We start from the raw sequence: 24,033 nt of genomic DNA on the forward strand, positions 1-24,033 counted from the left end.
GATTAAGCGAGCTATTGCCCAGAGTCGCATGGTGCTGGGCTGACCTGCCGCCGGGGATCGAACCGTGATCCCCAGCGTCCGAAGTCAGTCGCCCTGGCTGCTGCGCCACACCTCTTCCCTACACTATTTCATATATTGTGTAATGTAATATACAAGGAATGTGTAGGGCATCTCTTACCTCACCTGATCTATCTAACCATGTGACATATAATGATTAACATGAGAAGGGTACATGTTTAGAAGGTTGTGTAGTATTGCGCAGCCCAATCGGTATTAACATGCCCAATGCTATACTTTGATTAATTTATCTTTTTATTTTATTCAATTCTATTGCATCATCTTTTAAGTTTTATTTAATAACAATGTGCATGACAGGTACTGTGCAGTTAACAGGCCTGCCTTAACAGAATATATGTATGTTCTTTATGTCCACAACATCATCATGGTTCCCATGGCAATGTTTTAAAAGTATTCACTTCATTGCCGCTGACCTATGTGATCAAGGTGGTCCGTCTACTGAAACTCGTCTCAGAGCCTTCTGTGCAGTAAATTCACTGTGAGTTCATTCCAAGGTGTGAGTGCCTGTTTCTTTGAACAAGGCCAGGATTGTTGTTGATATATATGACGCACAGAATCGAAAATAGTATGCACACTCAAGAATTACCAAATAAAGAATGTAATCAGTACAGGTAACTCGTTTCGACAGACTCGCTTTCTTGATCACACGCTGAGTAAAAAGTGAAAGTTCATTATATAGCCTTATGTGAAACATAGAAAGCAGACTCATCCATATGCAACAGTGATAATCTCAAGCAAACATGGCGGCCATTTTGGAGAGATGAATAAACCAAGACACAGACACAAATTGTACAGTCGTATTTGAATAATCAAACACAAAGAATTCATTTATGTATATTAAAGTTAATGCTGTGAATACCTGAATTCAAAGGATATCATATGTCCAAATCAATGTTATGCGGGACCTACTTATATACGTGCATGACTAAACACTTATAAGGTCCCAAAGGCGAGACCTATTGGCTATGTCAATGCTTGTTTCACTTATAGCCATGCTGCACAGCAACCATGCTGCTGTAAACATGGCTAAAAACACATTGACAAAGCTAATAGATCTTACATAGTGAGACCCGTTGGCTTTACCAATGCTTGTTGGCACCGGCGCCAAATTTATTCAAAATAGAATTTTCAGATTAGGAAATCTGAAAATTGAATAACTTTGGTGCCGGTTGACTTATCTTCGTGAAATTTTCAAAACTAATGGGGCGCTCAGCTCCTACCCTGAAAGTCTCGGGGTGATTCGTCAAGCGGGGGCTGAGAAAAAAGGGGGGTCCCAAAACGCGTTTTCCCCATGCATTTTCCCATAGGACCTTTAGTCGAAGGTACAGCCCGAACGGCTGTACAGAATTACTTGAAATTTGGCAAAGAGGTAGTCCTCAGGTCAGGCATGTGCCTTTTGCATATATGGTGTCAATCTGTTCAGTAGTTCCTGAGAAAATTGCAGTTAAAAGTACATAAATATCTATATGGGCGCACGGTGCGCGCACAAAATGTGCGCGAGCGTAATTCTGATTGGTGGTTAGATGTCCGTCAACATTCGAATCGGTCGAAATCAGGAAGTGTCGGACGCCATTTTGTGTGTGACAGTGAAAAAGAAAGGTAGCGAACGTGAAAAGGGGGCAGGGTAGAGAGTTCCTGACCCCCTAGCCTTTGTCAGGGGGTCCCTGAAGGACCCCGAAGGGTGAAAAAAACATTTTATTTTTTTTCAAAAAATCGCAGGGTGCGCAGTATCTTAGGGAATAAAGTGATGTAATATGTGACGTCATCAGCAGTGGATTGCGGTCGCGCGAGTTATAGTTAGCTGAACTAACTATAACGGGGGAATTTCAATGGCTTTTTACGAGTGAAATGTCCAGCTAACTATAACATGTGTGAAACCTATGGTTTTTTCAGTGAATTTGCAAGGTTTTTTAAATGCTAATTCCTAACTATAACGTGTGTGAAACCTATGGTTTTTTAAGTGAATGAATATATATATATATATATATATATATATATATATATATATAATATATAATTATTTTTTTTTTTTTACCTACTGGCGGTTGCCAGTAGGTAGTTATAGTTAGGGCCTATTATCCATAGGAAATCCGCAGCATTCTATTTGGATTATCTTTGGCGCCGGTTGACGAATCTTCGTGAAATTTTCAAAACTCGTGGCCCGCTCCGGTCCGCTCCTATCCTAAAAGTCTCGGGGTGATTCATCAAGCGGGGGCCGAGAAAAAAGGGGGGTCCCAAAACATGTTTTCCCCCATGCAATTTTCCATAGGGACCATTAGTCGCAGCTACAGCCCGAACTGCTGAACAGAATTACACCAAATTTGGCAAAGAGGTAGCCCTTGGTTCACACTCGTGCCTTTTGGTGAAATGGTGTAAATCCGTTCGGTAGTTCCTGAGAAATCCAAAAGTAAAAACATAGATATATCTAGGGCTGCGGATCCTTCCGAGCACGAGCTTTATGCTAATTGGCTGTCAACACTTCAAACCAGGAAGTGTTGGCATCCATCTTGTGACTCGGTTACCGAGGCACAAGAAAGCAGTGAAAAAAATGCAAAAAAGGGGCAGGGTAACACCCTGACCCCCTAGGCCTGCTCAGGGGGTCCCACAAGGACCCCCAAGGCCCAAAAAAAGTATTTATTTTTTTTAAATCGCAGGATGCGCTTAGGATCCGCGCATCCCGCAGTGAAAAAAAAAATGAAGCGCGGATTTACGCGCTTCGTTTTTAATTAGCCCCCGGGGCAATATGCATATTGGAATGAGGGGCCCCGAGGACCGCCACCCCTCGGGGCTTTTCTGAATTATGGGGGGGCGCTCAGCCGCCCCAGCCCCGGGGACCGCCACCCCCGGGGCTTTAATATACATAGGTGACGGGGCTCAAAGCCCCCCCCCCAAGCCCCGGGGACCGCCACCCCCTGGGGCTTTGTGATAGTATATGCGGGGGGCTCACTACCCCCCCCCCCCCCCCCCGCAGCCCCGGGGACCACCACCCCCGGGGCTTTTTAAAAAAAATAAACCTGTGTGGGGGGCTTGAGCCCCTCCACACCCCCCCGGGGACCGCCACCTCCACGGGGCACTAAATATTTAACATAGGGGGTCCGTTACGGACCCCCAAGCCCTGGGGACCACCACCTCTCAGGGCTTTAAATTAAGAGTGGGAGAGGGGCCGCGCGCCCCCCTCCTGGAGCCTTGTCGTGGCCCTGGGGACCGCCACCCCCCAGGGCCGGCTCCTGCAGTGTCCCGGGGTGCCCAGCCCTGGGACACTGTAGTTTGCAATGAGAGGGCGGGAGCCTCGCGGCTCCCACCCTGTCATTGCAAACTGCTTTGCTTCATTGAAGCGAGAGCAGGGAAACCTGCTCTCGCTTCAATGAAGCAAAGCAAATTGCTTTTCCACATGGGGAGCAGCATGTTAGATGCTCCCCATGTGGAAAAGCAATGCCGGCTCCCGCAGGAGGCGGGGAGCCGGCTGGGACCGTGGAGGGATTGGGGACCACCCCACGGTCCCCAATGAGGTGGCCAGCCCCAGGGGGATGAGGTCCCCGGGGCTATTAGTAGCCCGGGAGGGGGGCCACGCAGCCCCCCTTCCCCAAAATATTTTTTTTAAAAGGCCGACCCCGGGGGATGGGGTCCCCGGGGCCGATCACGGCCTCGGGAGGGGGGCCGCGCGGCCCCCTTCCAAATTTTATTTGAAAAAAAAAAATTAGGGGGCAGGCCCTGGGGATGGGGTCCCCAGGGCCAATAAATTAGAAAAAGGGGGGCCACACAGCCCCCCCTTCTTAAAAAAGAAAAACGGGATCGCGGAGGCCACGCCCCCTTGTTGCTGCACTCTGCAGACGCGCCCCTGGCGCGTTTGCAGATGGGGAATGAATTCCCCTTGAATACTGGGGGCCAACTAGCCCACCAGGAACCTCCAGTATTCGCCAGGGGGCTGCCTTGCAGAGAGGTGTTCTGAGGCCACGCCCCTTTTTACAACTCTCTGCAACGCAGCTCTGTGGCGCTTAATGGAGGTAGCTGGTGGGCTAGTTGGTCATAGTTATCTGGACACTTCACTCGTACAAAACCATTGAAATTCCTCCGTTCTAGTTAGTTCTGCTAACTATACTTCGCGCGCCCGCAATCCACTGCTGATGATGTCACATATTACATCATTCATGACATGGTCAGTGACATCACTGAGGACATCACTGATGACATCTCAAATGACATCACCGATGACCTCATCCACATGACAATCTGATGCACCTCATCATACACTAGTATAACCTTTCATCACTCACTGTAAAATACAGAGTACCATATTTGAATTCATTGACACACCAATACAAGTTTCTAAAAACCCACTCAGTGATTCCTAGATCTACACACACATCTAATCACTTACCTATAGTTTCACCCATACATGCTGTCAATGATCAATAGAACACTATCAAATATACTTATACACCTATATCGACATTACACACCAGCACACATCATATTCACTTATGCAGTCATCCTACTCACTTATCCAAACAATGGATCATACTTGCATTTAGTCAGCTACACACTTAAACAAACACCACTTCATTTATTCATATAGATAGTAACTCATACTTAGTGTTATAAAATCACTATTACAAGTATACAGTTATCCATACAGTCACTCATACAATCACTGAGTCTTATGTATACTTATTTATATACATGTCACATACACTGCCTTTTATTTTTCTAGTTTGTTGGACATGTACCATTGAGAGATATTTATGCTCATCACCACACCCATAAAGATATTCACTCACCCAAACAACTGTTATAACATGCAGTCTTAACCTCATATACCTACTGAATCAACTATTCACACATCTTTGGGCAGTCACACCCACCACCGAACCACACACACACATTCACTCTCCCATACAAATACTCAGTTAACTAATCAATAACTAATATAGACCTTCACATAGCTAGTAACCAACTGGTGCAGCAGTTTACACAACAACTGACAAAGTGATACAGAAATTCACACAGTTTAATCACTATCCAATATATTTAGTGAGACACTATAAGTTAGTCAAGTAAACAGTCAATCACACTGCTACTAAATCCTCCATCCAGATATTTATATATCCACTCATTCTTCAATGCAGATTGCTATATATATAATACATATTTAAATAACAAACCAAACCACATTCACTGGATGATGTCATCAGTGATGTCATTTGAGATGTCATCAGTGATGTCACTGACCATGTCATGAATGATGTAATATGTGACATCATCAGCAGTGGATTGCAGGCGCGTGAGTACCTTAAATGCGTCGTAAAGGCATCCGTAGTAAAAATATACACATTGTAAAAACATGCTTGCTTATAAATGCTTGTTAAAGTCACAACGTGGTAAAAACCTTTTTGGAAAGGCTGTTTCACCTTAATTTGATCTTTGCACTTATTTCCTATTATTTTTCTCCAGTGTTTCACCCAGACATTCTGACTACATTCAATGCTTGCATTTTCCAGATGTTCAATACCAGGCTCATGGAGTTACTGTGGATTGTGTAATGCTGATGGAGTAGTAACTCCGGTTAGTGTCCACTTTGGGATTAACCTGCGACTCGGATTGAGGCCCAAAGTGTATGAAACACCTTCATCACATGGTCTTCAATACCAGTGTGAAAGATGGCTAATTACTTCAGTGAACTTTAAGCAGTTATTCTAGTTTATACTTGATGGTAGTGCAGGCAGCAACACGGGAAGACAGCCCAAGGAGCAGGGTCAGATCTGATCTTCATAAAGCGGACCTCTATCTAGACTGGGTTAGTGTGCGAAAAACAATGAGTTGGAATGCTACCCATAGCTCTTGCCTGTGGTTTAGACCAGTTGCAATAATTTCTCTCATCACCTTTTGTGTCTTTGAAGTAACTCTCGCTAAGTGGCATGGGTATGCCCAGAAGTGGGTCCCTTGCATGCTGTGTCACAGGATCCAGGCCAGTACCTCATTGGCTAGGTCTAATAAGGCAGAAACTGGCCAGGGATTGCTTGCATTTCTTTCTGAAGGATCCCTTGCCTGGCAGTTCGAGATGGACGGTCATGACGAAGCACATGTGCAGACCTGATTTGTATGAGGCAGGTCTCTGTCTTGAGTGGCACAGTGTGTGCAAAACAATGGGTTGGAATGCTACAGAGAGCAATTCCTAATTGCTTAAACTATTTGCAAGCATTGCTCCCATCACCTTTTCTGTTTTGAATTTTTGATGTGAGCCAGTATGTCAAAATTATGTACATTACATGTATGTGCACTTAGTGTCTTCTTAGTGAAAAACTGCATTGCACTCTTTAATGAAACATTTACTTGCTTTTAAAAATATCTGTAAAGAATGAGGCTTTTTCAGACTTTATGAAGATATATATCTTAGATTAAAAGTCTACCAGTTTGATAAATAAACTTTTTTAAAACAATGTTTGACAGTAGTAAATGTACTATCATATTTATTAGGGAGTTCTGTAGAGTGCTGGAAAAAATGCACAGGTAAAAGTGGAGTAGTGGAGAGTTAGAGCGAAATCAGAAATTCTTTTGAGAGAAATGAAGTCTGCTCGTTGTGTGCTGAGGGAACCTTGTGACCATTGCAGTTCGCGTGGATGTAATGGTATCTCATCCAAATTTGCCTGACATTAGCCATGTCCATCACGTGTTACAAGTCGTGTCAGCATAGATCTGGAAATGCTGTAAACCTTCATCCCGCAAATGTTGCTGTTGGTACTAAAAAACTGTGTCTGATATAATTTGTGCCTGCAAGTACTGTTAAAATTGCGGCCAGGAAGTGCCTGCATTATCCATGTCAGGAAGAGCTGCCATGAAAGCTTCCCATTCTATTCCCTGGTGGAAGTATGTCAGCTCTGACCTGGATCGGAATGATGATTGGAGAAGAATGGCAGAGATTGGCTGGAGACGAATGGCTGAAAGTGCCTGGTGTGGCTACGTAGGATAGAGTTCTCCTCCCTTTTGCCCCACATTCCCCTGTTCACACCACTCCTGTGAGTAAATTACTTGGCAGTTGCCTCCACATCATGCTCAGTTTGATTGCAGCCCACAGGAAGCTGCAAAAAAGGACATGTGTCAGACATTAGGGCATAGAAATTGCAGCGGAAGATCATGCTCTGATCTTGGACTAAGCACCTGGGTTCCTTTGTAAACCTCTACTATCTTTGGGTTTCGGGAGGAATCTCGCCCAAGGCAACCTGGGTGGCTACGGTATTCATTTAGAAGGTCTATCACTCTGTGTTTGGGTTACATCACAAACGTAACAAACTGGCATCACACAATCTTGTTGCATTTTAATTTGTGTTTTGTTTTTTTGTAGTGACATATGGGAGAAAAGAACTTCACTTATCCGTAGGCATAACCCGGATTACTACAACGGCTTGTTTTCGACTGCTGAATTTGACAGAATTCTCAAAGAGGTAGGATGATTTTTATTCAACTAAGTCCGTTTTCTAGGGTCAGAAAGCATCATTTTGGTGTTTGATTTTTCTTTTTTTTATATAAAAATGGACATATCATTGAAATATTTCAAGAACTTAATTTGAAGCGCAGAACTAGCAACCTCTTTTTCGTGTCCTAAATTCTGAATTAAAGCATTTGCTTATTACATATGTCGTATATAACATTTGGCATTGACCAGCATAATACTTTTCCTAGTATGTCTTTACAAAATGTGTTTCAACTTCACAGTCGTACAAACAGAAGTGATATTTGCAAAAAATATTTGCTTAAGAACTTTTTGACAAATGGCACAGAATAAAATGGTGGGATTTATTTGAGGAGTGTGGGAAAATGCATCATTTTGCATGAGCATCCCCATTTGTTTGGACTGATGCTGCTGGTTTATTTTCTTTGCACCCTGGCACTCTGCTAACCAGGCCTCAGTGCATGCACCTTGACCCCTAAAATATGTTGAAATTGGCTATATTTCTATTTGGCATATTTAACTTACCTATAAGTCCCAAGTGTATGGTAGAAAGTGTACCCTAGGGCCTATAAGTCACTAGTGGACTGCAGCGCATATTGTGCCAGCTTTAAAGTAACAATGCAAAACATGACTGCAGGCTTGCCACCACCCACTTGGGTGTGTAGGTTTAAACTGCAAAGGTGACCTCCTTTTAAATATTAATAATTCAATGAATCAAATCATCTTTATTCAGCAAAGGTGCCTTTAAAAGGTACCAAAAATATGTGAGAATCCTAAATAAATGTAAGAATATAATCAAAACCATTGTATTAAAAGGCATACATTTTATAGCTATTTGATAATTTAAAGGAAACATCCAAAACATTTCTTGAAATATAACATTACTTTCATATCAGTAAACTCACTTTCAATGAGCGTTGAATGAAATTGATAATCGCGAAACGCAAGGCTTCTGAAGAAAGCCATTGTAAAAATACAAAAGCAGATCTTTGATATCCAAGGCCGTTATTGTATAAAATAGGTAATAACTACTGCATTGTGCTTTATAGAAACAACTAAATAAAATGTATGGTTGATTGAGGTGACTGCTTGATTGTCACAGGGACAGTAGGGCAGATTCCTCCATTGGCCTTTCACAGGAAAGGTCACTATGAAGTGGATAATATCAAACCTAAATCAAGTTAAAAGAAATTAGTTATAAATACAAGATACAGTTCAATATTCACAGTTTTAGAAATTTTAAGGTAGGAATTTACAGTGGGTTTAGACATTTTGGAAAAACTTGTCCTCAATACATCTAAATCCATTCCATGTTCTTCTGTTTGGCTGATAACTGTCAAGTGAATGGCTAAGTTGCTCATTACCTTTCATCTGTAGGGGTACCATATAGGAAAGTGCCTCTTTTTATATGATCAGCCTTATGTTTTTTTGGACTAATGCTGCAGTTTTTTTACTCTGTGCACTACTGCTCTGCTTACCAGACCCCAGCGCACGCGCTTTGACTCCTAAGCCTTTTCCACATTGCCATATTCCTAGTTGGTCCTTTTAACTTACCTATAAGTCCCTAGTGTAAGAAGCTTGCTCTATATATAGTACACCAAAGTGAGATATGCTGTGCAGAGTGTCCAGGCAACCCTTATTGGTTTACAGAGGCAAAAATGATGATAACACTAAATACGCTCTTTTGTGATAATGTGGGCGAGCAATCTGCATATCAGAGGGTAGTGCTAAGCATCTGTTGTACTCACAGAGGCAATAAATGAGACACACTCAAATCATAAATCCAGGATGCATCAACGTTGAAAAAGATGCGAGGCGCAGCCGCCACAGTGCATTGGTGTCGAGCCACGCAGTGGGCGAGATGTGTCTAGAGTCTCCACGCAATGGCGACGATGCATCTGTTCTGAGTGCAAGGCGCTGGTTCAGAGAGCAATGCACGGCTACTGCTCCTGCAGCAGGTGATGCGTCAATTCCGAAGGCGATGTGTTACGTCCGCATAAGAAATCATCTTAATGCAGTGCCGTTCCACCAAATATGCCAGGGGGAGAAGTAAATGTTGAAAAGGATGGGGCTCAGGGCAGAACCTTGGGCCACTCCACTCATCTCAACTGTTTGACTTTGGAAGAAAATGGTTTTGTGCATACAACCTGCTCTCTTTCCCACAGAAAAGATCCCTATCAAGGGCCCAGTCTGTCATACCCAGATGTTCCAGTCTCTTTTGCAAGATGCTGTGGTCCAATGTGTCAAATGCTGCTGACCAGTCCAACAGCACCAGTGCCACATTGAAACCAGCTTCCAAACTCAACTTAATAACCTCAGCGATTTCCAGCAGTTCTGTCGCTGTGCTGTGTCTGGTCGGAAAGCCAGACTGGGAAGGGTGTAGCAGCTTATTAACGGCAAGAAATGTATTGAGCTGGTGGTTAATGCATTTTTCTAAGATTTTGGCAGCCGCAGGGAGTAATGAGATAGGATGAAAATAAGCTGGTACTCCTGTGTCTGTATTAGCGTTTTTGAAGAGTGGAACCACATTTGCCCTCTTCCAAGAATCTGGAATAGCTCCTGACTGGACTGAAACAGAAAACAAGTTCTGATAAGTTGGGGCAATATTATCAGCAACCACTGCCAAAATGTGTGGAGGAAATTGGTCTTCAGGTGAACCTGACTTGCACATTGACAACTTCTTCTTCAAGTCTTCTATTGTAGGAAATACAGTGTCAGCTTATTTTTTGCAGTAGGTTAAATGATGTTATTGGGTGCTGTGTCACAGTCCTGGGAATTAGAACTCCCCATATGGGCTTGAATTGTGAGGATCTTGTCGTCAAAGAAGTACCTTAATCTTGTGCAAATCGCTTGATTAGACACCAGGAAAGGGTCTTTTGTTTGAGGGTCCACAAAACTGAAGACCATCTTAAAAATCTCCTTGCCATCATTGTCGACCTCTCTAATGCATTGAGTGTAGAAAGAGCAACACTTTTTTTATATTCTAACTGTACAAATTGAGGGCCAGTTAATAACAAACTTTATCCTCCTCTAAGTTGTGGCCTCATCACTCTCTCTCTCTCGTTTTTTACATGCAGTCTTCTCAAAAACCACTTCCACCTTTGCCAGGTGATTTGTCAAGAAGCTGTGTTTCATTTCTTTCAGAGATTATTCCAGCACAGAATTGTTCTAATTTAAAGGGGGTAGATTAGCTGTGTAAATGGATATATTAAAATGTTTGCAATTTTTTACCTTTCTGTAACCAGAATTCTGTACAGTTTGGAGTGAATCTGGATGTCACAAGCTACAGTGATGGAAAGCGGGAAACCCACAATCCTCCTGGCCGAGCTCTGCCATTTGTCGTTTGGGACTACTATAAGGTAAATAGGATGTTTTACACTGTGTGTTGTGACTCAGTTCTTGTTTTTTTCATCACAGGTATGTGGGTTCTTTTCCATGTGCTGCGATTCAACATGGTCAAGGGGTTGCTCGATTGAGTGCCTGTTCTACCTCACGTGATCGTGTGCTGTACCACAGTTTTGTCTGAAGAAAAATGCTTGGTTTCCTTTCATGCTCTTTTAAAGCCTGTATGACTGTGGCAGTAGGACTAACAGAGGATTCTTGGCTCCATTTACCTTGTGATTCAATTAGGTTTAGTTGTATAATACAAGCACTAATGCAAATCACAATGAAGACTTCACATGACGCATTAAACCTTTTGTGAAATACTTGTATTTATGTTTTTCTTTTTCACAGCAATGCAAACTGAAACATTTAAACTCTTAGCCCAAATACGTAATCAATTTTTGCTTTTGCATTTCAATATGTTGACATCAGACGTGAAAGTGTTCAATGTCTACTCATTGTGAATGTGTAATGAATGTCAGATTATTTTATTCCTGACCTTTGACATAAAAGTCATCATTTACACAAGTATTGTCTCATTTGATGTAGACTTACTATTATTAAACCCAGTGTGGTGATATTGTTTACGTGATATTATAGGGGCACCATTATTGTTAGATGATATGCTGATGGCATTCAGTTACCATCCTGAGCGTGCAGTAGTGTCTGTTGCCTCTGTAGGTCTAATTATGTACATATTTGTGTGTGAAAAGTGAAGGTATTGACAGTGCTAATTAGAGGATGGTTTGTCCCTCAGTGGTGAGGCCAGTCCATTTAGCTAAGAGAGTGTCTTGCTTACATACTGACAAACGTAATTTGACAAATAAAGGATGTCAAAATGCTAACAAGAGGTGAAAAAATGGTATGTCCGTGAATTGTCAAGTGGACAAAAATGTTCTTTTTTTATATCAAGGTAATTCTGGGGGGCGCAAGAGGGCGCACGGCAAGATGGCCACACCCTAGTGTTGCTCTGCCCGGCCGGGTCACAATCCGTCCATTATCTGCCTAAAATTGCAGCATCCGCTTCCCAACCTGTACTGGGCAGTGCTGTGTTGCCCTACTGCAACTGCTGGGAGTGAGTTTCGGAGCTTTTGACCACTGCAGCACCGAAAAACACAGATCGTAGATTGCTCGGCGAGTGCTCACAAAATGGCACCCGCAGTATGCTTCTGAGCCGCTGTGCGATCGCTGCGCTCTACAATATAGCTGTGTTCTGCTCTGGCTTCCTACGCATCGAGACGGCGACGCAGGACTGAAGTAGAGGCGGGCGTGCCTCTTCAGGCCTCGGCGGTGGGAGTTCGAATTGCGGTGCGGAAGCGGAGGGCAGAGGCTACCCGACTGTGTCCCCGGAGCATTGGACCTTCTGATGGCGTCTGGCTGCAGATTGCGCTGTTCCCGAGGCTGGCGTTGGTGAGTGGGGTTCGGCGCCTTCGAGGCCCGTAGCTGCAGAGGCGGGTGGGAGCCGTGGGTGGGCGCCGTGTTCTGCGAGCTGCTGCTTGGGTTTTTGGGGCTGTTTGTGCGGCGGGGCTGCTGGCTCTACATGCCGCGTGAGGTTGGGCCGCCGCACGGCCGCCACATCGCCAGTACTGCTGCTGGGTCTCCTGTTGCTGCTGGGAAGCTGAGCCCCTGTCGTCCTTGTTTGCCTGCACCTGGCTGTTGTCCCTGGCGAGGGGGGTGTCTGAACAGCTAGCTGCCGGATTCGGGTGCCGAGTAGCCTGTGGGGATTGCATGGACTTGAACATTGGGACTGCGCTTTACGCTGATCCCCTGGTGTACGATATTGGTGTTCCCATTCATATGTACGCTGCTGACGCTTGCGGTGTGGCCTGAGACTGGGTACCGCTTTGTGGAAAACCTCTGGGTGCCTCTGGCCTGTTGTGGGCCCAATATCTCTGGTGCTTGTATTTGGCGTACCCTTTCTAATTTTCACGAGGCTCCTTCTTTGTGACAAACCTCCTGCTATTAGTCACAGGGCTGTTCAGTGCACGCTTTTACATGTCTGTGTCTTGCCAGATCGACGCGTGGGCGCACCCACTTGTGTCTGCTACGGGGAGGAGGGACAAGACACAACCTCTCCTCATGTTTGAGGCTCAAAACCCTTCTAAGTCCTCACAGAAGGCTGACTCTAAGGCAGACGCTCATGGGGATTACCCCCGCACTCTGGAAGCCACTCTACTAGCACTGCAGCGCAGCCTTCAATCTATCAAGGGCACGATGGCAGCTGTGAACCATCGACTGGATCACCTATCTGCACAACTCGAGAAACAAAATGCTTGTATGGGGGAAGTTTAGCAACTTGTCTCTGCAACAGAGGATGGGCTGAGTGAGGTGTCCGGCAAGACGCTTAACATGGAAAAGGTGTTGTCCATCATCCAAGCCAAGAATGAGGATTTAGAAGCACGATCCCGGCGCAACAACATCCGGCCAACTGGGCTGCTGGAGTCCACTAATGTGGGGAGAATGAAGACTTACATTGAGAGCCTTATTAAAGATATCTTTGGTACTGAGCACCTATCCCACATGTTCATTGTTAAGCAGGCTCATTGCTCTCTTTCGGCGAGACGGGCTCCGGGTGCCGCTCCCCGTCCCATTATAGTGAGACTCTTGAACTATAGAGACCGTGACACTGTCTTGCGTTTAGCCAGGGACAAGGGGACTATCGAACACCAGGGCAATACTTTGGCTTTTTTCCCTGATTTCACGGTGGCTGTGCAATCTGCTAGAAGGGAATTTAGTGCAGTTAAAAAATTCCTACAATCTGAAGGGGTTCCATACGCCATGCTATATCCCGGACGTCTGCGCATAGGGCCAGATGGTGACTCAAACATTTTCTCTAACCCTAAGGCTGCCCTCGAGCATGCTAAACAACTGAAATGCAGGCGGCGTGAGTCCAGCACACCTCATGATGAAAAGGATTGATATATGGACGTGCACCTTGTTACTGATATTGTAATTGTATTGCTCACTCGGGGATGTAATATGTGTACTATTCTGTATGGGTGGTTGTTTATCGGTGGGGATTCTCCCACTTCGAGAAGATGTTGTGCTCAAGTTATAATGTACGCTGTTGTGGATTGGATTTGATACTTAGGCATAGGTACTAGAATTGCTCGGCCACCTCCCACTGGTTGCGAGGCTAGTAGCACTCTGCTTTCCCCGAATGGGTGTACCCCAAATGCAAATCTTTTTTGCTTGTTTTTGTTGCAGGTGGGTTCTGTTGAATTGGGATGGCTTTGGCAAAGTTTGGGATGCTGAAGTGGGTGGGAGGTTGGGTCTGGGGGATTCGATGGGGTAGGCTGCTGTCGTATTTAGTCTGTATATTTGTTGTAAAGATTAGTTATGGTGCTTTAGATATGCATGGCATGATGTATAGCGCTGGTATTCATACAGTGCTGTGTGGACGGTATGAGTGGTATGGTTAAGTTCATTACCTGGAATGTGTGTGTGCTCAATTCTCCAAAAAAGATAAGGTCTGTTCTGGCACAATTTGCTAGACTGGAGGTGCAATTAGCCTTCCTCCAGGAGACGCACCTCACTACGGAATCAGCGCATAAAGTTGGTACGCGGTGATCAGGTGCGAGAGTTGCGTCTTCATATTCCACCTATTCGAGGGGCGTGCTGACCCTTGTTAAAAAAGGGGTCTCCTTCAGTACGATTAAGACTGACACAGATGAGCATGTTCGAGTGGCGATTGTGTATGGGCAATTGGGTGGCATGAGTGTGTTGTTGGTTAATGTGTACGGACCAAATACTGACGATCCGTTATTCTTTTCGGATGTGTGGCGCCGAATTTCTGGGTTTCTTCTGGCTGAGATAATTTGGGGGGGTTATTTCAATGTTTGTCTAGATATAACCTTAGATGGGGCCAGCAGTGGCTCAGGGAGGCTTAAGCAGGCAGCGGAGTCACTATTAGAGATATTGGATGCTGGTCAACTACATTATGTTTGGCGTCTCCAACACCCGGGGGGGCCACAAAAGCACGTTTGTCTCCTCGGTACATGGGACTTGGTCCTGCATAGATTTTTGGCTTGTCTCCAAGGCCGTCTGTACCTGGACGGTGAGGGTCGGACACATGGCTCGTACACTTTCGGATCACTCTCCAGTGGTTCTTGAATTGCAGATACCCACGTGTGAGCGACCACCTTTTACATGGAGGCTTCAGCCTACTGAATTAACGGACTCGGTTTTTAAACACACTATTGGCGAGGCAATTCGTAATTTTTTTTAGAGAAAATGAGGGTTCGGTTGAGAGCGCAGGAGTGCTGTGGGAGGCGTTTAAAGTGATTATCCGCGGGGCATGCATAGGAGCGCAGTCTGGAGTGTTACGAGATCTTCGCAGTATAAATAAACTGGCGTCTGATATCTCTACGCTTGTGCGTGAGTATGAGAGGAATCCCTCCCCACACACGTTAGCTAAGATAAGAGACCTCTTCACTGACCATAATGAAACCATTGATCAGGAAATGTTGCACCACTCCTGGCGCAGTACGGCTCTCTATTTTGGGGAGGGGGGTCACCCTAGCCGATCCCTAGCGCAGAAATTGGCAGCACCGCGTAGTCAAGAGTGTATTAAGGAACTCTTAGATGAGGACGGAGATACACACTACTCGACTCCCAAAATTAGCGATATAGTTTTGAAGTTTTACACCACACTATGCGGCCAGGGATGGCCCGTCGATTGCAGATATAGATTCCTATCTTGAAGACGTTGCATTAGGGTGGCTTTCAAAGGCGCACAGGGAATACTTAATGCAGCCTTTTGATGTTGAAGACGTCAAATTGGCTATTATGTCATTGCCTACCTGCAAGGCAGCTGGTATGGATGGGCTTCCCAGCGAATTTTATAAAGCCTATGTGGATGATCTCGCCCCTAGGCTGCTGGCTGTGTTTGCGGAGGCTTACAAGGAGGGGAAACTTCCGCCTACCCTTAAAGAGGCCTTGCTGGTAACCCTGTTGAAACCAGATAAGCCCGCCAATCGTTGTGAATCCTATAGACCTCTCTCAATCATTAATATAGACGCCAAAGTCCTGGCGAAGATGATTGCCACTAGGCTACAACAGTTGATCCCTCTCCTGGTTTTCCTGACCAGGCAGGCTTTGTAGCTGCGCGCTCTACTACACATAACCAGCGTACTGTGTTCTCTATGTTGCACTATTTCGACCCAGACTTTCAGGCGGTGACAGTGCTGCTTGATGCAGCAAAAGCTTTTGACTCCCTCCACTGGCATTTCATGTTCACGGTTTTAACTAGAATGTGTTTTTTCTTCAATGGCTTAGAGTAATGTACACTGAGCCAGTCACTTGTGTGAGGGTCAATGGTTGGGTGTCCTCAGCGTTCCCTATAGGCAGGGGCACGCGGCAGGGATGCCCCCTGTCGCCAATGCTTTTTTCGCTTGTGCTAGAGCCTCTGGCCTGTAGACTTAGACAAAGGCATGCAGCTGCGGCATTACAATTTCGGCAGAGACCACTTGTGGTTTCCTTATATGCAGACGATATGCATTTATATGTCCGGGACCCTGCTACTTTTTAACCAGAATTGCTACGGGAATATGTCAAATTTTAGCGATATTCGGGCCTCGGTATTAACTGGGTAAAGTCGGTGGTGTTTCCGCTGACAGCTGGTACTAGGGAGGTGGAGCTGGATTTCCCGCTGACATGGACTCATGATCCTGTGCGATACCTTGGGGTGTGGCTGCACAGAGACCCCGATGGGGTGATATCCAAGAACTATGGTCTGCCTATTACGTGCATTACTGAACAGGCGGAGCGGTAGGCTTGCTTGCCCCTCTCCCTCACAGATGGGATTGCAGTTGTAAAAATGGCCTTCTTACCTAAGTTGCTTTATTTTTTTGGTAACATTCCAATCAAGTTGAATATTGCGCTGTTTGAGACGCTCCAATCCTCAACCCTTACATTTGTATGGGGCGGGAAGACGCCTAGATGTAGTTGGGATGTGTTGGCACAGCCGTTTGACCTGGGTGGGTTTGAGGCTCCTGACCTCCGACTATACTATTTGCACAGTATTGGCATTTTCCACAATGGTTTCAACCTCATCTTGCTATCGAATCAGACGCTGTTCTCCCAATGCCCCTGCAGGCAGCGACCCTTTTTGGAGGATCGGGCGGCCCTAGAACTGAAATTAACCATGTGCTATGTACTGCATGGGCTTGGAGGATGCTTGCAAAAAGGACGCGGCTCTCGTATCTATATGCCCCACTGCTGCCACTGGCTTCGCACCCTGACATTTCTGCGGCAAGGGAGGAACCTGTCCTGCGTGAGCTGGCAGCTGTGGGTATCTCCCGGATCGGGGATCTGTATAAACTGGGTCGGTTCAGGTCACTGCAAGAGGAACAGGGGACTGCAGCTTTTGGATTCATGTTAAGTTTTACGTATGTCAGAGTCCGGCAAGCTGTTAGAACCCTTTACCCGGATGAACCTACGACTCTATTGGCACTGCAGGCTATGCTGAAGGGGGAGGAGCGTAAGGGACTAATCACCAAATTATATAATGCCTCCCTACGTGAGCGGGAACTTGGAGAACAACCTTCCTATCTTAGATGGCAGACTGCGCTGGGGCCTGTTCGTACACTGGACATTTGGAAAACTTGCTGTGAGCTAACTGGTCACATTACGGCGAATTGTAATCTCCGTATCATCCACTTTAAATATTTACATCAACTATATTATACCCCACTGCAACTTAGTAAGTATGGTCTGCTTGAGTCTGCTAATTGTGTTCGGTGTGGACATGCTGACACTGATTTCCTGCATGTGGCCTGGATGTGCGCCGGCATATATTTGCATTTTGGACCAAGGTGGTGAGTGTGCTCACTGATATCGTGCTAGAACTGATGACCTGCACGCCTGAACTCTGCTTGCTTGGGTATGTGAAAAACCTAAAGCCCTGTAATAGACGAATTGTTGCTATTTCCACCCTGTTTGCCAAAAGATCTGTCGCGAAATGTTGGGGAGCAAAAACCACTCCAACAGTGAAAAAATGGGTCCGTGATTTACTTTATTGCAGGGATCAATTGGAGGTCTATGCTGTGAAAAAATGGGTCCGTGATTTACTTTATTGCAGGGATCAACTGGAGGTCTATGCTGAAGAACTACCTGAAGCCTCACGTCCCAAGAATTTCTGGGCCCCTTTTACTGCATATTTGCTCACCCATCCAGATTTGATATGAACTGTTCTATATAGGCCCCTTACTGTTTGTGGGAGGGTTGTCCTATCATGTGAGTCCTATCTTTGAATGTGTTTCTGATCTTCCACTCATGCCTGTCTATGATGTACAGAATCCTTCAAAATACACAATGTACTGTCGCCTGTCCTTTTCGGGGGTGGGAAGGGGGGTTGTTAATTAATCAATATTGCTATTTGAATCTCATGGATTTAATTGTCACCATGCTTATGAAAATCAATAAACGTGTTAAAAACAAAAAAGTAAGGTAATTCTGTGTTAGGAGGAGGTTTCAGTAAAAACATTCAAATATCACTCTATTGTCCTGCTCACCATCCATTCATCCCAGCAGTTTGGTAATTGCCTGTGGCGGCATTCAAAACCCCCAAAAAATCTTCTCAGAATAAGATTGCTTTGAGAACCTTGTACCTCCTCTGTTGCAAGCCTCCCTCCACTCGCAAGAAATGCCCCTATAATAGTGCCTCACCAACAGCCACACCTAGTTCTTGATATTTCCATATATCTAGCAGGATGCTGATATTGGCATCTTTGGTGGTCTCTTTTGAGAGCGTCACTCGGTGTTTTCCACTAATCGCCGTCCCTTCCTCAAAATAATATTTTATATTGCATTGGATTTTGAGGAAATTGATTTCCCCTGCATGGATAGCATGTACAAGGTGTTTAAAGAGATGCAGTGAATGTGACTAGCACTTTCCGCTTGTTGATAGTCACAAGACTCGCTTCTCATATTTGGGTAACCAACATCCATTGCCTTCTTATGTTGTCTGCACTGGAATTCATTTAAAGATGCTGAGAAGCCTTATATTGATATCTGCACATAATTACTGAAAGACTGTTGGGCGAGAGACAGATACAGATCTGCTAAGGAAGGCGGCATTAAGGTGAAACCCAGGGAGCGGGAGAAGGAGCCAGGTATCCGGAGACAGAGAAACCGAGAATGGGTTTTATCTGAGGCCCGTGCCGACCTGTCCCAGAAACCGAGGCGGCTTCTGCGCCCAGCCCATGAATCACAGCCCCAGCCTTCACTCAGAGGAGCTGAGGGAGAGCTCAGGAAGGCTGCGAGAGGGCACGGCACGCAGATGCCATGGCCGTGCAGCACAAGAGTGTGCATACACCTCCACAGGGGCAGCCTGGGTGCCATCTTGTTACCCTGGCTCTGTGTGAAATAGCACGACCGGGTTATAAATCTGTGACATTCCATTCCATCATACTAATTATATGTACATGAAATACAGAGATGTAGCATATAACACACTATAAAATGGCACACAAGGATTTGTCATATAGAATTCTAGCAACTATCAATAAATATTATAAATGTATACATAGTGTATCTATCTTTGCGATGTCTCCCGCTTTGCCACTTGAGTGATTCTGGGCACATATATCACTAGCGTCGCGGCGTGAAGGCACGGTACGTGGAAATATATTTAAAAATGTTTGTGCAGATGGGAGACCCATGGACGCAAAAAGGAAGGGGGGAGCAGGTATGGAATGATTTGAAGAATAAAAGAAGGGAGGGATGATGAAGAGGAGAAAGGAGAAGAGGATGGGAGATGGGGAAGACGGTATAATGAAGGGAAAGCGAGGAAAGATAGCATTGAAAGAGTAAGAAAGAAAAATAGGAGACAAGAATAGATGAACCGGGATGAAAGAAGAAAGTAGGGGGTGAAGGTGGGTGGAGGTCACAGAGGGGAGTAAGGAAGGAATAAACAAGCACGGCAGAAGTGGACCGCGCTTGTGCAACTAATTAAATAAATAAATAAACCAGCGCGGCTGAAGCGGACCGCACTTGTGCAACTAATTAAATAAATAAACCAGCGCGGCCGAAGCGGACCACACTTCTGCAATTTAAATTACCCTCCTACGTCACGGGAACAAAGATGGCGTTGGCCTGTCCACATGGGCCGTCCAAAAAGTGGACAAGGAGGTAACCAAGAAGCCAGATTTCCAATCACGTGCCACCTTTTACCATAAACGATGACGCGAGCCAATGGGAAACAGGGGCGGGGCTTGAAGTCACTTCGGAATCTGTATCGATTCCAAAAGGCCCTCGCATGGCGAGGGCAGCGTATGTGCGCTGCTAACGCCAGGCGAGACCTAAACATGGACTACCGTCAGAGGACTCGGAGATCGTGTAGTTAAAATAAAAACTGTGCAAGATGTCAATCCACTGTGGAGACTTTCATTCCTACTTGGACACTTGTTTTGCATACAAACTCATTACATATGCTGGTGTTGTGCAACACACCTTTTTAATCTGCTGTGGCAATTACATGTAATTATATTATAAATGTATTGGAAAATCCAGAACTGCCGACTTTAGAGCAAGGGAACCAGGTCAGAAGTCCCATACCAGCTCAATATCCTGTGATTCTGGGCAAATCACTAAAACTCTCCATGCCTGAAAAAAATGAATATGATCTTGTGTGATGTAATGTGTTGCACATGTAAGAGTGATTTATTGCCCTGGGGCAAAATTTTTGCTTATAAAAACTGCTTAAAAAATATATATAATTAATAGGTATGTATATATATATTACTATTTTGAATGTTCCAGTTTTCCGGCACTCTAATTTGAATTTGTTGTTGGCTAATTATAAAAGATTGATTTTTGTTTGTTTTTTCTTATTGATTATTTTTCACAGAATGGTTGTTCCTTAAGGATGTTGAACCCTCAGGCCTTCTCGGTTACTTTGTGGAATTTTTTGTCTGTCCTGCAGGAGAATTTTGGAAGTATGTGTGGTGCCAACACGTAAGTTATTTGGTCCTGCCCAGTATACCGGTTATGAAACATTGACACCAAGATTTGAATAAATGTTTTGATTGAGTTCTGCAACAAGCTTCTGGGTCACATTTGGCTCTCCTTTTGGTGGCCGTTTATAATTAAGAGGAACAAGTTGTAGATTAGTTACTATGTTTTCCTTTTTGAATTTCTGTCTTTATAGAGTTGTTTAATGTTGTCTCTGATTCTTTTTAGATCTGAATTAGCCAAAACATTTTCTTTTTAATAAAAGTATGTCTATTGTATTATACATACATACATACATACTTACTTACTGCGGGTTTCAGTCACCATCTTCATCCTTGGTCTGCTGTAGTGTCATTCACATTTTGCTCACTCCCACCATAGCATATAGCATGTGGGGCACAGGATAAGTTCACTTCAGTCATTGACGTGCCTGACTGTGAGTAACAACATTCCGCAGTTTACAATGTACAGGTCATCACAAAAAGCAGTCCCTTCCAGTGCCAAGGTCTACTGCTGCATTTACAAAAATAATATACATTTTGGTATTTAGACAATGCTTGTTTTCAAGAAATGTGTGCCTTAATCACAAAGTAAGCATTGGCAAAGCCAAATGGTCAGTAGCCAGTCCCGGAGCTATTGGCTTTGCCTGTGCTTGTTAGGATTTGTCTTTTTGTTTCTTTGACTTTCATTGGGGTATCTTACGCATATCTTAAAGAAAAATAATGTAAAACAAATGAGGAAGGGGTAAGGGATGTTGGTGTACACATAGAATAATAAAAACAAAGATTCTATTTGGGAGAGAGAATTCCATTCATATTAATAAATGTTTTTGTGAAAGAAAAGCATGCTTTTTTAAAAAAAAAAAAAAGATTTTTTGTCTTTGCTCTGCAAGGGCCTCTGTTAAAACTGGTGACAATTTCAAATTGTATTTTTTTATGTAACAGGTATTTAACCCCCGCTGGCACTCAGGGGTTTGCGCCTCATTATGACGACATTGAAGCCTTTGTGATCCAGCTTGAAGGAAAGAAGCACTGGCGGGTTTATGAGCCAAGGTATGTAAGAGCAGTAGTTCTTGTGACAGCATTGTACAATCTTACTAATTTCCTCTTCAAAGGAATATATTCCCCCCCCCCTCCCCCCCCCCCAGTATCTGTCAGTCAGTGTTGTTCCTGTGAAATTAGCACGGGGCTTTGTATGCCACAGATTCAATATCTACCTTAGCCCACATTAATGCATGCTAGGAGGGATCATCATGCTCCACCACACCCAAACCACTCTGTTACTTTTAGATTTTTATACATTTTTTATTAGGCATTTTATGGTATCTGTATAGTAATTAATACAATGAATAAATAGTACAGAAAAAGATACATTCTATGGCCTTTTGAGATGCATAGAAATACAGGTTGTACAAGATTGGAGATAAATCATTGAAACAACTGAGTTAACTATAAATTAAAAAAGATCATGAGAATGTATACAAAGATCAAACCATCCCCAAATATTTCCCAAGCTATTTCCTCCATTCATATGTTTGAAATACATTCTTTCTAACTGCCATAACTGTAGATCTGGGGGACTCCTGATTTTACCAAACACAAATGATAACTGATCTGGCAATTAAAATGGCAATCAACTACCATTTATGTGCCCAAGTTGGCGGAATCCTTAAGTGTTGATTAGCTTCCAGAGACCACTTTGGGATCTATGGACAAATATTCCAAGTCGAGCAGGTAGATATATTCCGAATCCATGCCATGGAAATCTGTCTGTTACTTTTGGATCCATCCTTTGAGATTTTCAGCCAAATGAAGTTCAGCATTGTAGGCAGCTAGTAAAGTGGTTGCAGTGGTTGCCATTAACCGCACCTCCAGTTACAGTGGCTTCATAAGTTTTCCTGAAGTTAACTGAAGCCTGTGCTGCGTGCTGCAGAAGACTGCACCTTTATTACCCAAAATGTATAATCTTACTACACCTTTATTGCCTAAAATGTATAATCAGACTGATGTATAAACCTCACTACATACAGTACGAACATTGGTCTGGAGCACTGCAAGTCTGTCTGCTTGTCAGTAGTATAGAAGTAATACGAGCTAAGCTTTTAGTACTTACCAACATTATTCCTATTGTTTTATATATTACAAATGTCTAATTATATTGCATCCAGTATGAACCTATAATTGCAGCGATAAATGACCTTTCAACAGTTTGTCAAGGTAGAATAGTAGTACTATTGACCAGTAAAGACACTTGTACTCCAGAGTTTGGGTGTTAGTGCATACGAAAAGTGAATGAGTCTCCTTTTCTGTTGTGAATGTAAAAACATGTTTCCTTGGGATTAAGCAGTGGGTCCCAGGGGCCACAGCCTACTCTCAAACAAACATTTTTAGGTCTCGCCTAGCTAGTGCGTTTACGCAATCGCTATGCGAGACTCTAGTACATGGGTACTCACAAACTTTCTCTCGGGGGGCAAATTTAGAGTGTGGTTTGTGGCCAAGGGCCGCACCGGTGGGGGCAGGGTCAGTGGAGGAGGGGGCGGGGCTAATATGTGACCATGAGCTTGAACACAGGCCCCTGCAGCGGATGCCTTCGTCCACTGAGCCACCAGTCCCGGCATGCACATCTCTCTCTCTCTCTCTCTGTCTCTGTCTCTGTGTCTCTCTCTCTGTCTCTGTGTCTCTCTCTGTGTCTCTCTGTCTCTGTGTCTGTCTGTCTCTGTGTCTGTCTGTCTCTGTGTCTGTCTGTCTGTGTCTGTCTGTCTGTGTCTGTCTGTCTGTGTCTGTCTGTCTCTGTGTCTGTCTCTGCCTCTATCTGTCTCTGCCTCTATCTGTCTCTGCCTCTATCTGTCTCTGCCTCTATCTGTCTCTGCCTCTATCTGTCTCTGCCTCTATCTGTCTCTGCCTCTATCTGTCCCTGCCTCTCTGTCTCTATCTGTCCCTGCCTCTCTGTCTCTATCTGTCCCTGCCTCTATCTGTCTCTGCCTCTATCTGTCTCTGCCTCTATCTGTCTCTGTCTGTCTCTGCCTCTGTCTCTGTGCCTCGGGCAGTGCACACGTACTGTCTACACGTCCCCGTCACCAGCCCAGAGACTGCCCCCCCGCTCCCTGTGTAATGTAAAAGCCAGCTCGTTTTCTCTCTGAATTTGCTGCTTCACGGGGTTTGTGTTCCACC

At 44.5% G+C, this 24,033-nt stretch overlaps 1 protein-coding gene across 2 annotated transcripts in view; it reads left to right on the forward strand.

The window, feature by feature from the left end:
• RIOX1 (ribosomal oxygenase 1) overlaps positions 1-24,033 on the forward strand; it is a 216,805-nt gene that overhangs the window by 48,130 nt on the left and 144,642 nt on the right. For both annotated transcript variants that reach the window (XM_085612190.1, XM_085612189.1), the window contains exons 4-7: positions 7,418-7,517; positions 10,771-10,884; positions 20,760-20,866; positions 21,808-21,915. In XM_085612190.1, coding sequence (XP_085468316.1) covers positions 7,418-7,517; positions 10,771-10,884; positions 20,760-20,866; positions 21,808-21,915 — 429 coding nt within the window. The remainder of the gene's footprint in view (positions 1-7,417; positions 7,518-10,770; positions 10,885-20,759; positions 20,867-21,807; positions 21,916-24,033) is intronic.

Source organism: Triturus cristatus, chromosome 6 (genome assembly GCF_964204655.1).
Source record: "Triturus cristatus chromosome 6, aTriCri1.1, whole genome shotgun sequence".
NCBI lineage: Eukaryota > Metazoa > Chordata > Amphibia > Caudata > Salamandridae > Triturus > Triturus cristatus.